This window comes from Calidris pugnax, unplaced genomic scaffold (genome assembly GCF_001431845.1).
Source record: "Calidris pugnax isolate Ruff unplaced genomic scaffold, ASM143184v1 scaffold38, whole genome shotgun sequence".
NCBI classification, from domain to species: Eukaryota; Metazoa; Chordata; class Aves; order Charadriiformes; family Scolopacidae; genus Calidris; species Calidris pugnax.
Window position 1 is genome coordinate 13922743 of NW_015090995.1, and position 18103 is coordinate 13940845.

At 36.4% G+C, this 18103-nt stretch overlaps 1 protein-coding gene across 1 annotated transcript in view; it reads left to right on the top strand.

Annotated features, from left to right (window-relative positions):
* LOC106895737 (connector enhancer of kinase suppressor of ras 2-like) overlaps positions 1–18103 on the top strand; it is a 218568-nt gene that overhangs the window by 153903 nt on the left and 46562 nt on the right. Inside the window, exon 14 of the mRNA XM_014955349.1 lies at positions 17296–17330. Coding sequence (XP_014810835.1) covers positions 17296–17330 — 35 coding nt within the window. The remainder of the gene's footprint in view (positions 1–17295; positions 17331–18103) is intronic.

Sequence of the window (18103 nt, forward strand, 5' to 3'; positions counted from 1 at the left end):
TTTTTTTTTCTTTTTTTAAACCAAGAGCTATACTCTAATATTAGCCTGACTCTAACATGCTATGGTATTTAGAGTTCTTGTGGCAATGCTTCTCAGAAAAAATCCAACTCCCAAAGTTAAAACAGTTCATAGGTTACATTTTTTTGGGAAGAACTTGGAAGTACAAAATTCCTTTGTTTGGCTTGTGTATTTCCTGCCCTAAATTTCTAGTTTTGATGTCAATCATGCTGTGGCATCTGGCATTTGTGTTACAAATCTCTTCAGAACTTCAGACCTTTCTTCTCTTTACAGAAATACAGCTAAGTTTTATTATGTTGATCTTCATTTGTTTTGTGCATTCTTAAGTTTTTTTATATTTATAATCTTCACTTGTTTCTCTTTCTTTTCCCATATTACTGATTCTTCCTTTTGTTTGATTTATATTTTTTTTCTTAATTAATGTTATTCTTTTAAGGCCAAATTTGAGATTAAGAGATCAAGAATACGTTTTTAGTTAGAGGTAGTTTCAACTGTTAGGCAGGCAGGGAATCAACATATATTTTCCATACAATTAGTTATACACTAAATTCTGTGGTGTACAAGTATAATATGGAAAAATCTCAGTACTCTAGGTATATGTTTCCAGCAAATCACGTTACCCAGAAGCACTTTTGTCATACACCTGTTTGTTCTTAAATCCTCCTAACATTTTAGTAGCCAAAAAAGCTCAGCATACAAATAATCCACAGAAAATACTTTGTCACTCTAATCAACCTGGGGAGATGGATAATGAAACAGAAAAGCTTGTTCACATTTAAATTCTGTAACTGTCCCAGAAACAGAACAGTAGCAAACTGCTTTAAAAGAAAGTTTACTTGAGTGCTAAAGAAACGCACTAAGTTTAGTCAGCTGGCGTACAGAAAAAGGAATCTTTGCCTTACGGGTCAGATAGAACTTAACCAATAATCTAGAGGGTGTGTTTCTGTATTTTGTGATGATAATAAACACTGACAAGGCCAAAGTGCTAATGCTTTATAGCATAGTTTTGTAGTATTCCTCGTTTCATGGTCTGCTATTGATGTTTTACTGATACCATAGTAGGGAATAACTAATGCACATTGATATCTTACAGTCTTAGTGCCATAAAAGTCTATTAATTAAAAGCCTAATGTCTGAATCTTATACTTTGTTGTTGTTGTTGTTGTTATAAAACTGCACCCCATGTTTTCTTTCTAAGGCGTTTGAAATTAACTGTAATCTGCTTTACATTTACAAGTAATTTCAATGAAGTGGTACTTTCCTTCAGATCAGTATAATGAAGAGGAGAACCCATCATATATAATGGTTAATTGATCCTGAATGCTGCAGCTTTAATAATGTATAGGTGCTGATCAAAAGGATTGCTCTGAAGGATCGTGTCATGCTTGTAATTTATAGGCAGTACTTAGACAACAGCCTTTTATTTTTAGTCTTCAAAAATTATATTGGTTTATCTTGAATTGTTTCCAGGAGATTTAAGGCCTGTTTCTATGCCTACCGAGTACAGTTGGATAGGGGAGTCCAAAGAACAAAGCGTGTACAAGAGGGGAAGCAGAGGTGAGTATTTTTTTTTTTCTCTGCTGTTCTCCAAGATTTTTTTTTCTTTGTTATTTAAGAAGCATGAACTTATCATCACAGGAGCTAAATCTATTTTCTCGAGTGCCACGAAGAATGTGAAAGAGCCTGTTTAGTGTCTTGAGTTTTTGTGTTTCTGTTTCTGAAAATTAAAAAGTTTGTATTAGTAGGATGGATTTACCCTATTTAATTCTATTATAAAGATAGATAAACATCAAGGGAAAAAAACCTTGTAAGATTCAGATATATGTTAATAACAATCAGATCTTAATCTGCACAGTTCTAGAAAACTGTAAGTGGTGTTACAGAGGGAGTCATGTCCTTTGAGACACATTTTGATTAGTATGAATGAATATTTGAAACCAGAATCAGCTGATCTGCCAATGTTCAGACCAGCGCTAATCATATAGCTTTATTGATTCCAGTGGGAATTATGAGCTATGGAAGAAGCATGGTGGTAGCACAGTTCTTTTTTTTTTTCTGTTTTTTCCTCTGTTAGAAAGCAATTATATAATTCAAAAGAGTATTCTTCAAATATTCAAGCATGTTGGTTGTTATGTCAATTGCTAAAGATCCTTAAATGAATACCATTTTTATCAGAGTCTTTTAGACAAAATGCGGGCAGCTGAGAGGAGTGCAGCTTGGCCACTTGTGACAAAATTGAATGATACCCTTGAAAATTAATACAGGATTTTAAACTATTTTTTTCAGTAATCTTCCATTCCAAGAGAAAACAAATTTCATTTAAGGCACAAGCCTTTTCTGATTTATTCCAAATCTGTTGATTAATGTTTTGTTTCTATTTCACTGTTACAGACAGATTCCTTTCCTCAGACTTGTTGCCAGGCCAGTTCCCAATTTGAAATTGTGCCCACGAATACTGCACATCTGTTTAAGACCATTATTCCAATTTGTCAGGCTCCTTGAAATTACAGTCCTTGTCTCTGGAATGGTCGCAGAGATGTCCCTTTATTGATACAAGTTACAAATATTTTATGTGTATGCTCACTTTCACCTCAAATGGCAGGGGTTGTTAGTCAATGTGGTACTGAGGCCAGTGCAAGTCCCCACGATTCACTTGACGTTCACATGACTCTTTCCAGTTTAATAGTACCAAGTGGTGATCTAAAACCTTTTGGCTTTATTTATATTTTCTGTTGTTACACAAGCCATATCCTGTGGACTAGCTTCATACTATCTGTCATGCCAGGACCTGGGTATGTGCCACCATCTTTTCCGTGCCTAGGTTTTGTGCCAACTTACTTAGTTTGCTCTTGATCGGAACCTTGGTATAAATAAGTTTGTTTGCAGAAGAGCCTTAGATGAAGTGGGGAATGAACGAAGCTGACAATGCAGATGCAGCCAAAATGGTTCTCTGCTTGTTTCCTCTCACTAATATTTCTTTTCTTTCTTTTTTTTCCCCTCCAACAACTGACTCTGAGAATTCACTCCTGCGGTATCTGAGTGATGACAAGATACTGGTTATCCAAGAAGAGCCTTTGACACAAAAAGACAACAAAAGGGACACAGGTCGTAGGTCAAGAAAAAAGGGCAAAACCACAAGCAGTCCAAACTACCCTATTAGTCCACCTGTGCTGACATCTACTATTAATGTCAGGCTTGAACCCGGACAGCAAGATGTCTTGAATTTCTCACTAGCAGAAAACAATACAGTTCCACTTTATCATGTAAGTACATAACAAAAAACCTTATTACACAAAGTTCATGGAAAAACACTGAAATATTTTTCTTTTAGGATTAATACAGGTATAGAGGTATAATCTTCTACTTTATATTTTAGTATTATATTTTATAGTCCAAGGAAGTTGCTTAATGTCAGAGCTTTCACATGAGAACAGTCTAGACAGAATGGAAAAATGCAAGGCATGCTTTAAGATGCTTTAAGTAAAATAGTGCTCTTTATTACTTATTGAGACTGAGAAATTGTTTAATTTAACCTTTTTTCAAAGGTTGGTAAGGATCCCATACTCAGCCTCCAGTAACAATCACTTAAAAGTTATTTTGTATCCTTTTGTATTTCCCCTTCAATCACTATGTCTTGTCACCAGCTTAATGGGGTTACTGTTTATGTAAATTGCAGTACCATGGCCACAGTCTAGTAATGTGAATTTATTCATAGTGATAATACAGGAAATATTTTGGACTAAAAACTGTGTGGGCTATATAATTCATTGGAGAAATGACGATCCATGAAAAAGCACTGGGTTCTCATGACTATTGGCTAGTGCAGAATTTCGCTGTACTGATTTGGATGTCCTGAAATAATCAGTAGCCTTTCAGAGATCAGTCCTCACTGTTTGTGCTTTGTATGTGTATATTGCCTTTTACAGAGGCATTCTTAAATTTTACTCATGGCCCTACCACTTGGGAGCGGGCTGCTTCGTTCTCATGGCACAGAGTAGTAGCTTCGAAGTATTTTGTGCACAATCCTTAATTCTTCAGGGCAGTTTTTTACTGAACCCTTCACATTGGTATGGAAGCTTGTCGAGATGTATTTACTGTCTAATTATGGTGAATGTCCTCCTAGAAAGACATAAGTGAAAAAGCAGGACTTGTAGCAAGTTTCTTTGGAGTTTTTTGCATTTGGACCTTCTACTTGGTGTTTCTCTCTCTGAGAAAAATCTTGGGAGATGACTGTATTTGTGTCAAGTCTGAGACCTAAAGAAGGTTCACCCAAGGGGATACATTTGAAATACAGCTAGCAATTCATCTCTCGTGCGGCAAGCTGTCAGCGTTTGATAGTCAAAGGATCAGATAATTTTTCTTCTGTTTTCAGGAAATTTACATTTCCTTTTCCTATGCTGCTGGAAGTTAGTATTTTTGGGGAAGGTGGAAGGTCTTTTCCCCAACTTCAGAGAAAGTCAAGTAGTTTATAAATCAAGTCATGTGGTTTTTTACTGGGAGATACTTATTCTGTCCATAAACTCGTAATAGATTATTAGGATCACAAAGAAAAGGATTTCAAATCCAGTAGCTAGTTTACTGGGATGAATGAGAAAATTATTTTGCAAGTCTGCAAAAATACAACATTTCATAACTTGGTAGATGAATCAACTGGTTTTATTTAATTTTTGGATGATTGTTTGATTTTTTTGATGTTTGTCTGTTGAATCATCTGACTTCTGAAGAAAGGGAAATGGGTCATACGGAGTGAGATGCTAGTTGGACCCTTTAAATAATGGTAGTTGTTGGTTAAGTTCCCAGAGTCAACCCTGTTGTCACAGGATTTATTTTTCACTGTCAGCACAACCTCTGTTTTATTTTGCTTTGGCAAACTTTAATTTTGTGGCAAAGTTGAGATAAAAGTTGTTGTTTGATTCAGTTAACATAGAGTTTAACACTTGGAGTTTGTTAAGAAATCACCAGATCAAGTTAGATGTATTGCCCTTCTAGCCTAGCAATGGCAAAAGTCATAGCCTCAGGGGAAGGTGTAAGGGGCAGATGTTGGGCAACATATGAATCTCACCAGAGTACTCGGAAGTTGATAATCCTCTTTCAAAAATAAAACAACATTTCTCTTGAAGATTAAAGTGCCACATACTCATCATGACTTCAGAACTGAAGATACATTATCTTGTATGATTTCTGTACTGTCATATGAGCTTTCTGTTCTGTATAGCATGTTTGCAAATCACTCCATAGAGAAAAACAACCAGTTACACACTATAGAAATATTATTGCAGACCTTTAAGACAAAATATAATAGTTTTAAGCTATTTTTGTCAACTGTTTTCTATTTGTGGTCATAGGGACTAGAAGCAGTTCTTCAGTCTGTGGCCTTCATTGTGTATTAAAGGAAATGCAAGTATTTGAAACAGACATAATAAATTAGTAATATGATATTCTATTATAACGTAACGAATAAAGGGTTTGAAGGCAATGCAGGAAACTGGGAAAAAGGCAGTATTCATGGGAGGAGATAACATTACAGGCAGTAGTTGGTCTACCCAAAAAGTCAGTGCAGCACCTGCACATTATAATTAGTGCAGTAATTACAGAGGAGGACGCATGTGAAATGATTATTCATGGACTGACAGAGTGGTATAAATTCTTTTATCACCATAAATTTTCCGAACAACATTAAAGACAGACCTTTGCTGTCCTTCAGGAGATAGTTATAGGAATTAGAATATCTCAGGCACTTAGTCAACTGCCTTATAAATATATGAGGAACTGAGTTGACAAATATACAAGAGTTGCTGACACAGGTTGTGTAGGTTCTTGCCAATACATAATGATTCATATTTACAACATCTTTCCACTTTGAATACTGAAAGAATTATGAAAAGCAAAGCAAAAAAATGGTTTGGCATATTTATCCTAAATGATAGCTACCAGAATGGAAATTTTAAATATCAAAGAGCATGTAATGGCATTTTGATACCAAAAAGGAAGAGAAAAATAACAGATACTTGTGTTCCTATATAGAGATTTAAGTATTAAGTAGATCATCTCATTTCTTTAGTATCTTAGTTATCAGGATTTTCGTAATTATTTCAATATATTTACATATTTGAATAATGAGATTTTATTCTATCGAGTTCATTCTACAACAAGACTAAGGTTAATCAAAAGAAGATAGTTCAAAAGTTTAGCTAAACAAATTACCATAAACCAGCTTTTGCTACTTTTGTATTAAAAAATAAATAAATAAATAAAGTCTGAGGTCAGCTTACCTTTTCATAGAATCATAGAATTGCCCAGGCCGGAAGGGGCCTCCAAAGGTCATCTAGTCCGACCTCCCCGCAGTCAGCAGGGACACCCCCAACTAGACCAGGTTGCCCAGGGCCTCATCGAGCCTCACCTTGAATATCTCCAGGGAAGGGGCCTCAACCACCTCCCTGGGCAACCTGTTCCAGTGCTGCACCTCCCTCACAGAAAAGAACCCTCTCCTAATCTCCAATCTAAATCTGTTCCTCTCCAGCTTAAAGCCATTGCCCCTCGTCCTGTCCTCGGCCTTTGTAAACAGGCTCTCCCCGGCCTTCCTGCAGCCCCCTTCAGGTACTGGAAGGCTGCTATTAGGTCTCCCCGGAGCCTCCTCTTCTTCAGGCTGAACAACCCCAGCTCCCTCAGCCTGTCCTCGTAGCAGAGGTGCTCCAACCCCCTGATCATCCTTGTGGCCCTCCTCTGGACCTGCTCCATCAGGTCCATGTCTTTCCTATATTGAGGGCTCCAGACCTGCACACAATACTCCAGGTGAGGTCTCACCAGAGCAGAGTAAAGTGGAAGAATCACCTCTCTGGACCTGCTGGCAACGCATCTTTTGATGCAGCCCAGGATGTGATTGGCCTTCTGGGCTGCAACTGCACACTGCCTGCTCATGTCCAGCTTCTCGTCCACCAGCACCCCCAAGTCCCTTTCCTCAGGGCTGCTTTCTAATACCTCATCCCCCAGTCTGTACTGATGGTGAGGATTGTTTCGGCCATTGGTCCGGATTGTTTCCTTGCTCTTCTAATCTGTGTTTTGTTTTTCCTCAGCTTCTGGAGGTGGCAGTACTATCAGATGAAAGAACTGGTTCAGTTTTTTTGGTGGACTTTTTTGTTTGGTTTTTTTTGTATATTTTTTTAAAATGAAAGTCAAAAATGCAGAACTGTTACAATCAAATTCCCATTTAATTCCTCTTCACTTAACACATGCTCAGAACAGCTTTTGGATATAGATCAAAATTTCAACCCAGATAAATGCTTTGGAAAATGGAGATGATAATGTTAAATAGGACCTTAATCATCTTTAGTAAAGGGAAGGTGATAGTGTCTTTTAACTAAGGAAGTATGGCATGATGGAAGGAGAAACTGAGATACGCACGTCACTTTGCCGTTGCTTTATTTTCTAAGCATACGTACATAAATACATACACACAAAAAAGGCACACACTTAACAGTAGTTTAAATTACCAGACACAGATGTAAGAAGTTTCACAAAATTGATAATTGCGTAGATTCAACACTAGATTAATGTTTTGGAAGGGAATGTTGATTTGGAACCTAAAATTAAACAATTAGAGTGATTTCATAAGTTGCTGTGAGGATGCAGAGTTACTATATAAAATGGATATTTAGGTAATGCAATATTGGCAGTGTGCCCAGGATGTAAAAGGATGCATAAAGCTATGTTGCAGTAAAATATTACTGTCAAGAAACACTGCCCCTTTCAGGATATATTTATAAATCTAATTTAATAGATACGCAATTCTGTGATGCATATCACACAATCTGTGGAAGAGTCAATTACAAGGCTGTTGTAATTAATATTAATCAATAAAGTGTTTCTTAGAACAGGACTTCCTATGTTTACTAATGCTTTGCTTCTAAAGTGATGTTGTTTACCATGTTAAGCCTGAATAGTGAGCCATATGTTAATATTACAAAAGTATATCCATTATAGCATTGCTGAGATACGCTACTGGAATAGACTCTGGATTTACAAGAATAGAGTTAAAATCTAAATATCTTTTTATTTTGTATTACCAGAGCTCATTCTGAAGAAAATTAATTTAGCAAGTAGAATTCCTGCACAGTAGACCAGATGTACAAGACAAATTTTTCATTCTCTATTTTTCCCCATAAACCAAATCACAAAAAGTCTTGACTGGAAAATACTGTCCATCTTCAAACTGATGTTCCATTTTTTTAAAAACTCCAGCGAACCGTACGTTTTCTGCTGCTCGGTTCAATTTTGCACTTTGGGAACCAGCTCTGTCTAAAAGCAATATTGGAGTTCTTGTTTCAGATCCACGTGGTGCTTGACTTTGTGGTTTTACTGCCTCAGATTTGCACTAGTTTCTGAAGCTCTGAAACTTAATTTGCTGGTTCCTACATTAAATTCTCAAATAAGATCATGATCTCTCATCTGGTTTTCTTTGGCGATAAATGTTCTGGGCCTATTATCTGCAAAGTGTTTGGATTTTTTGTTTTATAGTATCATATATTAAGAACTTGGATTATAAGGTATTGAATCTTCTAAATTTTTTGTGAATTAGAATTCAACGTGTTGAAGAGACTTAATTTTTAATGAATTTTAAGATAGATGCTTTCATTTCAGTATTCCCTACATAGTAAAGCAGAAATAATGGCAGCTTTAGGGTAGACATTGAGAATGTTATGGCAGTAGTCACTTCTTATTTTAAAGAGAATTTGAGGCATTATAGTAGTTTAGGGTTAGTCATTGTTTCACAGAACTGGCTTAACTTGTTTTTAATTTTCTTCCTGCTGGTCACAGGAAGTTGGTAACATATGATTTTTAGCACAGAATGGTGTAAATGCTATTTAATTGTTCTTGGAGCTGCAGAAGGCAGCTTGACAAATGACATAAAGTTTAATGGTACATGCTGAGAATTAAAGTGTGTGCAAAACCAATGTAGATCTGGGTTTTCTGTAATGCCTGCGTGCTGGGATGTGCCAGATGTTCCAGATACTTTTTTGGATGATAGGCAGTGTGAGTGCTGCTATGATAAGTATTATAATTAAGATAGTCTGGGAGAATCATATATATTCAGATTCTTATGACTGAAGGAGGCATCTTCTGTTGCCAGTTTTGTAGGAAAAGTCCTTATATTTTATTTCTTCCTTCCTGGTTTTGCAGGAAGAAACAAAACTTGTGCTGTCAAGGATGAGGATGACTTTAGTCAGAGTTTTATTTCCTTTCTGAATTGCTGAATAAATTCTATCTTTGCTTTTTATTTAAGTACCTGTAATATGGAAAACCTTCTTTCCCTACCTTGCAGGTATATTGAGAAACCACTATGAGGATGATTATATGGAATCTAGCGGCTCAGAGAAACTAATATAAGTCTTTCTAGCTTCTGTAGCTTCAAACTATTCTGTTCAGTTATACTGATTGTAAGATAAGATTATTTTGTATTTGTGCTGTATCATAACTGTGCACACGAAGCCTTGAGCAGACAAGTATGTAGCTAGTGCTGTAAGATGGGTCCATTAGTAGCAACATCCAACAATATATTTCTTTACAGGTCTGTTCAGACATGATTCTCTAAACTACACTTTTCATTACTCTATAAACAGTTCAAAAAGGAAAAGGCATTTTACAGTGCAAGGGAAAATAAAGGGAAATAAAATATTAAGAAATGTTTTTTATTTATTAATGATGTCAACAGTCTTTAGATTCCACATTCATCCAGCCATCAAGAACTTCATAATCAAGAACTTCATAAACTTCATAAAGTGATTATGATGCCTAAAAAAGTGTTAGTCCTTGATTTCTATTAAAAACACCTATTTGCAGTAAGGAGAAGCAGGAAGGCCTTGGGACTTATGTTGGATTTTAGTCCTGAGCAACTTACTCCATAAAGTAAGTTCTGTCATATACTGACGTGTTTTGCCTTTGAGTTCCACTGCACTAAGGAAGCAAAATTACTGTTGAATTTGAACTTTTGATACCCTTTCTGCTCTGTCTGTAGTGCAAAGTGAAAACCATGGATAGATTCTCTAAGTTAGACCTAATTTAGCTCATGTATCTGCACGGCACAAACCAACATCAGTTTCAGATACACCTTTTCAGACCTGGAAGCAACTGAGAAAAATGGTTGAGGTTAGTCCTGAAATAATGTACTGCATCTGGCTCCGAGCACAGTGTGTCCCTGCGTCTCTGTTGTCTCTGCACCGTTGTGAAGCTCAGCTGAGGTATGAGGTGTGTCCCTGCCCAGGGCAGGGGGTTTGGAACTAGATGATCTTTAAGGTCTCATCCAACCTAAACCATTCTGTGATTCTATGAGCATCTCCATTATTTGTTGTAGACCTGTCTTGGGCTCCATTCGTGCAGTATTTCAAGAGAGGGCCTGGAATTTTGCACTGAAAGCGCTGCAGTGGTTAGGACTGATACATTTGCACTGGCCTCTGATACCTGCTTCAGCAGTTCACCCAGGAGACAGGCTACGTATTACTCCTGTCTTCCCAGTGTTTAGGCTGTCTTGTTTGCTTTGAATTCTTTAAACTGACAGTTATGTTAGGATGCTTTACAGCAAAGCAAATATGAGGCTGTCGTTATCCAAACATGCACAGTGTTTTCATAAGTAATTTTGTTGTGTTAGAGCATATTTAAATTACGTTATTCTGCAGTCTTCAAATGAACCACTACAAACTACTAATGAAAGTTAGCAAATGAAGCATTCATTAACCTACTGTATCCTCATGTCTAAATTGTAATTTGTAAAGCATTCTGGAGTCCTTTGACTGCAGAAAGTCACAATAGAGCTAAGATTCACTGTATTATTTTAGCAAATGAATTTATGGCTTGTTTTTATTATTTCTTCAGGCTACCAGAACAAAAAGTATTTCTGATTTTGTATATGTAGTCTGAAGATAAATTTGACAGTCATTTGGATTGATGTGATTCTGCATTTGCTAATAAACAACTGACATTATAGCTACCATAATTCAATATTTATCATCCAGAAGAATACACCAAATGCAAATATGCAAACTCATCTTCCTTGTAGTACAAATATCATCTCCTGCTGTTGCTGACAAAAGGATCAGTGTGCAGGAAGCGAGCTCTAGTACTCTGAAGACTCTCCTCTGAGTCTTTCTCTTTACTCACTGCCTCAGGCCCTGGTCTGTGCCCTTCCCTCTTCACCCTCCCAGCAGGCTTCCTGCTTCCCCAGCAAGAGAATGAGGATGGGCTTTTAGAGGACAAGAGAAAGCATTGCATGACAGAAAAGGAGGCCAGTCCTATAAAGGGCAGTGTTGAGCGTAGGCTGTACCTAGAGGAACTGGGAAAGAATTGATGCTTTTTTTCCCCTGACCTGGGTAACTTCTTGACCAATGCTACATCCCTTCAACTTTAGCCGCTCCCCTTCTACTTCCCTTAACCTTTCTCATGGAATCCTGTGCAGCAAAATCACTGCTGAGTGTCCACTCTCCTTAACTTCCTAGCAAAAAACTGTTTTGTGCTTTGTGACAGTAGAAAGTTGTAGTTCAGAAATACGTACCATCTAACAGCATAATCTCATGTGACTGGATTTCCAACTGTATTAGAACTCTGAATGCTTTTTTTCCCTCAGGAAGAACTGCATTATGTTTCTCATGTGACATCTGTAAAACTCTGTAAAACTTCACTCTACTTTTATTAAATGGCATTAAATTCTACCCTCTAATTTTTCTATGATGAAATAAAATTCTGTTCTCTGAACTTTAGTGCATTCTTCAAGTGAACATCTGCTTTGGCTGCTATACATCTTGTATAAAATTAAGATTGCTGGTATACAACATGGAATGATTACCCGTTTCATAAAACACACTATGCAGAAAAATCATATCTGTTTTCTGTTCTAGAAAAAAATAAGAGTTTTGGAGAACACAGATATATATACAAGTTAATATGCTGTTTTTCTTTGACCAAAAAACCTGCACCCATTTCTTTGGAATGCAATAATTATTCATAGTTTTTGAAGAAAAGAAGAACTTTTTTGTTGAGTTTTCTTGGGGTGTATGGATATTTTTATTTGGTTTTTTTTACACCTTTGTTCAGATTAAACCTCCCTTAAATTTCTACAATTTCCCTTAAACTGAAAGAGCTGGTTGATGAGGGTAAAGGTAGGCTTTGGTCAACATAAAATACATTTTACCCATTTTTGTGATTTGTTCTTTTGGACTACTTTTTGCTTTACTACATAAGATAAATTTTGTTATTGACAGGGCAGTCTTCCTTTAGATATTTGTGTAGATCACTTTTTTAACCTCATTTGTAATCTGGGAGAACTTCTCTTTTGGATGTAACATTTTTCCATTTTTGCTGCTTTCTCTGTTGTCTGCTCTGTGCTGACATAGTGTTCATTATGCACCACGTAATTAAAAATTCTGAGTGGATGTTTTTCTTCTGTCCTTAGTTAATTTTCTCATCTGTCATCTTGTATTTTTCAGCATAAAAATTGACTACCTCTGAACTGTACATGGGTGTAGCTTGCATGAGATTATTTCCTGTCTCTATTATCTCTTCCCTTAACAAGAGTGAGTAGAAGAAAAACCTCAAAGGCTGCTTTCATTTTCAGCTGAGCATAATAATTTCCAAGTGTATTCGATGGGTTAAGCATCATCAAGGTCACTGAGCTAGAGAGATAAGTAAAGCCCCTGGCAACGAGGCTACTGTTTCACTTTTCAACAAACATAACGTAAAGAAATGCTTAGGATAATGAACAGATCATTTTTGTAGGGAATTCAGTATCTGAGTATAGAAGAACAGTATTTGTAATAAAGGTAAAATAATCTTTTGCAACCGAATAAAAACATACCTAGATGGAATGAGTATTTTGCATTTGACTACTGAGATTATTAACTCTCATTATCAAACTATTCAAGACTCATTATCAACTATTCTAGTCTCTTCTACTAGTAAACAACAAACAGTAACTTCTGAATGTTTTCATGCTATCTCTGCAGTTCAGTGTTCTTTGTTTTCTGTGATCTCTGTGATTTCTTTACGTCCTAGGAGAATATAGTTCTTTTCATTATGAAATCCTGATTCAAGGAAACAATTTTTTGTTTGTCAGTTATTTATAAAAATTTTGGGTAAATAGTAGTTTCTACAGGATTTGCTTTGGGAGAGAATCATCAGATCTGCTTGTTAGATGTATAGGCCGTATTCTCCTTTCATTTCTACTTGTGTAAGTCAGAAGCAGATCCACTAAAATCCCTAGAGCTACATAAATGTGAAGCTGACTCTAAAGAAGGCTGATAGGTGCCAGTGACCTGAATTTCTCAGAATTTGTGAATTATAGTCTGTGACAGCATGAGAAGACTTGTGCCTCCTGAGCCTCCCACATGTCTACTAGTCATGAAAGTGGCTTTTTAGTAAGATGAAGTAAAATTTTAGTTTGGGAACTAGGATAAAGCAATTTGTTTTCCAGATAACAGGAACATAACACTGTTAAGGAGCAACTGTTCCAAAAAAAAATTTATATAAGGTTGCTGAAATGGCAGATAGGAGTCTACCACATATAGAGCATTGACAGTATCTACAAGAAAGGCATTGAAGTGCTGGAGCGTTTCCAGAGAAGGGCAAGAAAGCTGGTGAGGGGTCTGGAGCACAAGTCTTGTGAGGAGAGGCTGAGGGAGCTGGAGGTGCTCTCAGCCTCGAGAAAAGGAGGCTGAGGGGAGCCCTTATCACTCTTTAAAACAACATGAAGGGAGGCTGGAGCCTGGTGGGGGTCGGTCCTTTCTTCCCAGTAATGGATGATAGCACAAGAGGAAACAGCCTCAAGTTGTGCCAGGCGGATGATAGCACAAGAAGAAACAGCATCAAGTTGTGCCAGGGGAGGTTTAGATTGGATATTAGGAAAAATTTCTAATAACTGAAAGGGTTATTAAGCATTGGAACAGGCTGCCTAATAATCAGTTATAATTTGCATAATCTTTGAGTAGTGTGTTGGTTAACTCATATTTTTTCTTTTTTTTTTCTACTATTACAGAGCCATTGGAAAATTTCCCTACTGCAGACTGTTCTTTATTTGATTAGATTATTCAGTATCTTTGAAAATTAGTGCTCATTAATGCAAAAATCAGTGGCGTTGAGAGAAAGACCTCTAGAAAAACATATCTTAATAATAGAAGCACATTTCACTCTAGCATGTCTTTTTCAGTCTAATATATGCAAGTTCACAACACCCAAACAATTGTTCACAGTTATACTAATGGAGTATGGAATATATCTGATCAAAAGGAATCTCAGAGCCACGATCCAAAGTAGTCACCCGTGATACAGGTGTTCTTTGTGCACTTTTTTTTTGAAGGAAATAAGTAACTGGGATAGTTTTGTAGTGGTAGTGACAATTTGTAATACAGGTGATGAAAAGAAGGTGGCCAGCACAGTGTGAACAAGGAGGAGAGTTGTAGCTTTCTCAGGGAAGGGAGTGTGGGATGAGTCCCATTAGGGAGAGAAAGTGAATAAACCCTGATTGGGAAAACACTTTGTTTTTACTTTGGGAGCGGTTTTAGAAAGGAGAGGCCTCTACTAAGTAAAAAATAGAATAGAAAGCACTTAAACTGACTAAATTATTTTTCCCACTTCTAGTTGCTAAAATTAGTGACGCTAGAAGGCAGAGGGATACGAGAAGAAAACCTTTGAGCCTTCTACAATGAATAAATTTTATTGTTATGACAGTATCATGTGTAGTGCTGCTGTTGAAGTTTTTACTTGTCTGGCCACACAGTATTTTACTAGGCCATCCACACTGTGTTCCGGGATGATCAGATTGATTCATTCATATTTAATAGTGCATTAGCAGCAGCAGAAATCTTATGTTTCTTATGCAGGATTTTACTGAGGCTCTTTAGATGCTTAGCTTGTGCTGTCTCTCTTACAGTCTACTTAAAGAAAATATGACTATTTCTACATGGTATATTTTCATTTTTTGTAAATTCTTGAGACTGGATTTCAGTGTATTCTAAGGAGGATTAAGTTGTTTACAGGACTCAGGAAAGCCTGTTACAGCTTTGTGTGCTCTGTTACTCGATGAGGTCCTCTTACACTTTCTTGGTTTCAGCAAGGTATGTAGGAGAACTCCCTGCACCATTTCATTACTTTTCATCAGCTAAGATCATCATCAACAAGTAAAAGGAGAAGATTTTAGTAGTAAATAGTATTTAATGCAGCAACAAGAGTTACTTGTAAAGTATATAGGGACCTAATTATTGTGGAAAAAAAGAGACAGGAAAGCCCCTACGTAGTAAGAACTTACGTAGTAAGTGCGTGTCATTTATGTTGCTTTGTAGACAGTTTTGCCATGACACATTCTCTGGCTTGAGCGTGGGTTAACTGTGGCAATGTTTTATTCAGAACACAGGCATGTCACAGAATGTACCAGCTGCAAAATTATGATGAGTGCTTATCATTCTTTAATATTCAGCCCTAAGATCATTACAGTGATCATTATGAAACTTCATGTACTGATTTAGTGATCCGCTTTTGACTTTTTATAGACTGTCAGTACCTTCATATGCTTGATAGCTTGGAAATAAATCTTTGCCACCTCCTCCCCCTCCTTCTTTGCTGACCTTGATGTCTGCAGGGTTGTTTCTCCCACATACTCTCACTCCTCTTTCCAGCTACAATTGCTGTTGCACAGAACTTTTTGCCCCTTAAGTATGTTGTCCCAGAGGCTCTACCACTGTTGCTGATGTGCTCAGCCTTGGCCAGCAGCAGGTCCATCTGGGAGTCAGATGGCACTGGCTCTATTGGACAGAGGGGCAGCTTGTAGCAGCTTCTTGCAGAAGCCACCTCTGTAGTCTGCCTGCTACCGAAACCTGACCACACAAACCCAGTACAGAAAGGAAGAAAAAGTAGTCATGTAGATCTACATGGTCCTGCTCAGGGGAAGATCTGATCCTAGGTGAGATAACTAGTTTAATCTTGCTAGATACAAGCAAGTGACGAACAAGACTCCTCAGGTGTTTTGATATTACTGTGGTATCATCAATCCCCTCCAGATCTATTGTCAGGGTAACTTGGTCACTTAAGGGGTTTTTTTGCCTGCTTCAAGTGGCAAATCATCTATTACCTATAGTAGAAGTAGCGTGATAAAAGATGATAAATGATTCTGCATATGGATACACCAGGGGGATGTGTGAAGGAGGGAGGTGGCAAAATGCATGCTTGTCCCCTGAAAATTTTAAAGTTTTCTTAGAAATGCGTGCTGTTAGAATATATCTGTGCTATAGCCCATGTGGTTAAAGAGACCCAGCAGACTTCCTGTCTTTTACATGTGCAACATGCATTTCAGTTTTGTAACTGTTCTCTGAAGTCACGTCATCAAATACCTTACAGTATACCTAAAGTAGTGATATAAAACTAAAAACACTATACTTGCAAAAAATAATCTATTTCCTATTTGGTTATTCAGAAAGTATATAGTGAAAGATTTTTCAAGTGCCGATTTCTGCATTTATCAACAATTACACATTAATTTTAAAACATACATTTTTGCAATTTCAAGATGAGAAACTGGTTTTTAGCTGTGGGAAAACTTCTTCATCGTAAAGCTTTGTTTAAAGTAACAAAAACAGTCTGAAGATGTTATTTTTAACCCTGAAACACTACTAAAAGACATGTTCATTCCCAAACCTCAGAGGAATAACCAGTGTAGTAAATCAAGTTATGTAAAACTGTAAAAGAAAGGTGTTAAAGAAAGTGTTGATGACAGGTATATAACTGTTCTTAAAATCCTCTGCAGTTCGTTCTTCTCAAATTCTATATTGTAATATTTGTTTCTTTACACCATAACTGTTCTTAAAATCCTCTGCAGTTTGTTCTTCTGAAATTCTGTATTCTATATTGTAATATTTGTTTCTTTACACTTAAAAAACTCGTCAAATACTAGCATTTTTGCAAACATTGACATTCTAACAAACCTTTCAAATACTGGCATTTTTGCAAACATTGACATTCTAACAAATGTTTAGCTCCCTTCTTATTTTAAAGAGCTTTGATCACAATTACACAGCAGCTGAAACTATTTTGTAAGTGCAGATGCAAGGTGCTTTAAATATGATCTTCATTGTGAAATAACATTTAGTTAGAAATAGAAATAAATGTTCCATTTCCTTAGAGTTACGGAATGACTACTGTGGTTAACGTCTGTGACTTCTCTCGCTGCAGATACCTGCTATGTTGAGTGCACCAAGGAAGTAGAGTCTTTAGTCATGCTTAATACTATTTGTTTTTCTTCTACAGAGAGCAGGGGACACAGTCAGTGGAGATACTGAAAGGTAAGTACTTCTGTTATTCTGCATTTAAATATATACATAATCTATTTATGAATTATATTTGCTTATTTGCTTTTAGAAATGTAGTTGCAGTGTTTGAGGAATAAATTTTCAGAGTTTAGTGAGAAAAGCATTAATATAATTTAATAAATGTCATAACTTTCATTTGTTCCCTACCTCAAATATAAGTATCAATTACAAAGGTTGAAAAAATACTTCAGGTATAAGTTTATTAAAGGTAACTCAGGAAAAATTATACTACTGCAAAGTAGCAGATGTTCTCCTCACCATCTTTTTTTTTTTACTTTTGAAATTTAGTATTTCAGAATCACTCTGAGGATGAAAAGCATGATGCATGTCTAACATGATTTTTGGAAAGAACAGGCAGAATTTTTCAATGAATATTTAAATGCTAATTCAGTCTGTATAAAAGTTACTGTTCATATTTCTGGCTCATATTAGATAAATACTAATAATGGAGACTTCAGTTCGTCCCTTACAATTGCATTTAATCAACTAATTCTAATAAATAAAATAGTGATTTTTTGTTTTTTTCTTTGCAGTATATCTGATCAAGTATCTTCATATTCTAGTTGCATCCAATAAGTCATATTAAAAGAATAAGTTTGAAATAACAGATACTTGGGTATCGTGGAATGTCATAATTAAGCTTAATTGGAATCTGTTCATAGGGATAATTATTCCTTTTTTACATCTTTTTATCCTGTATAAGGCCTAGACCTATTTAAGAAACTAAACCAGGCACTGAATATAAA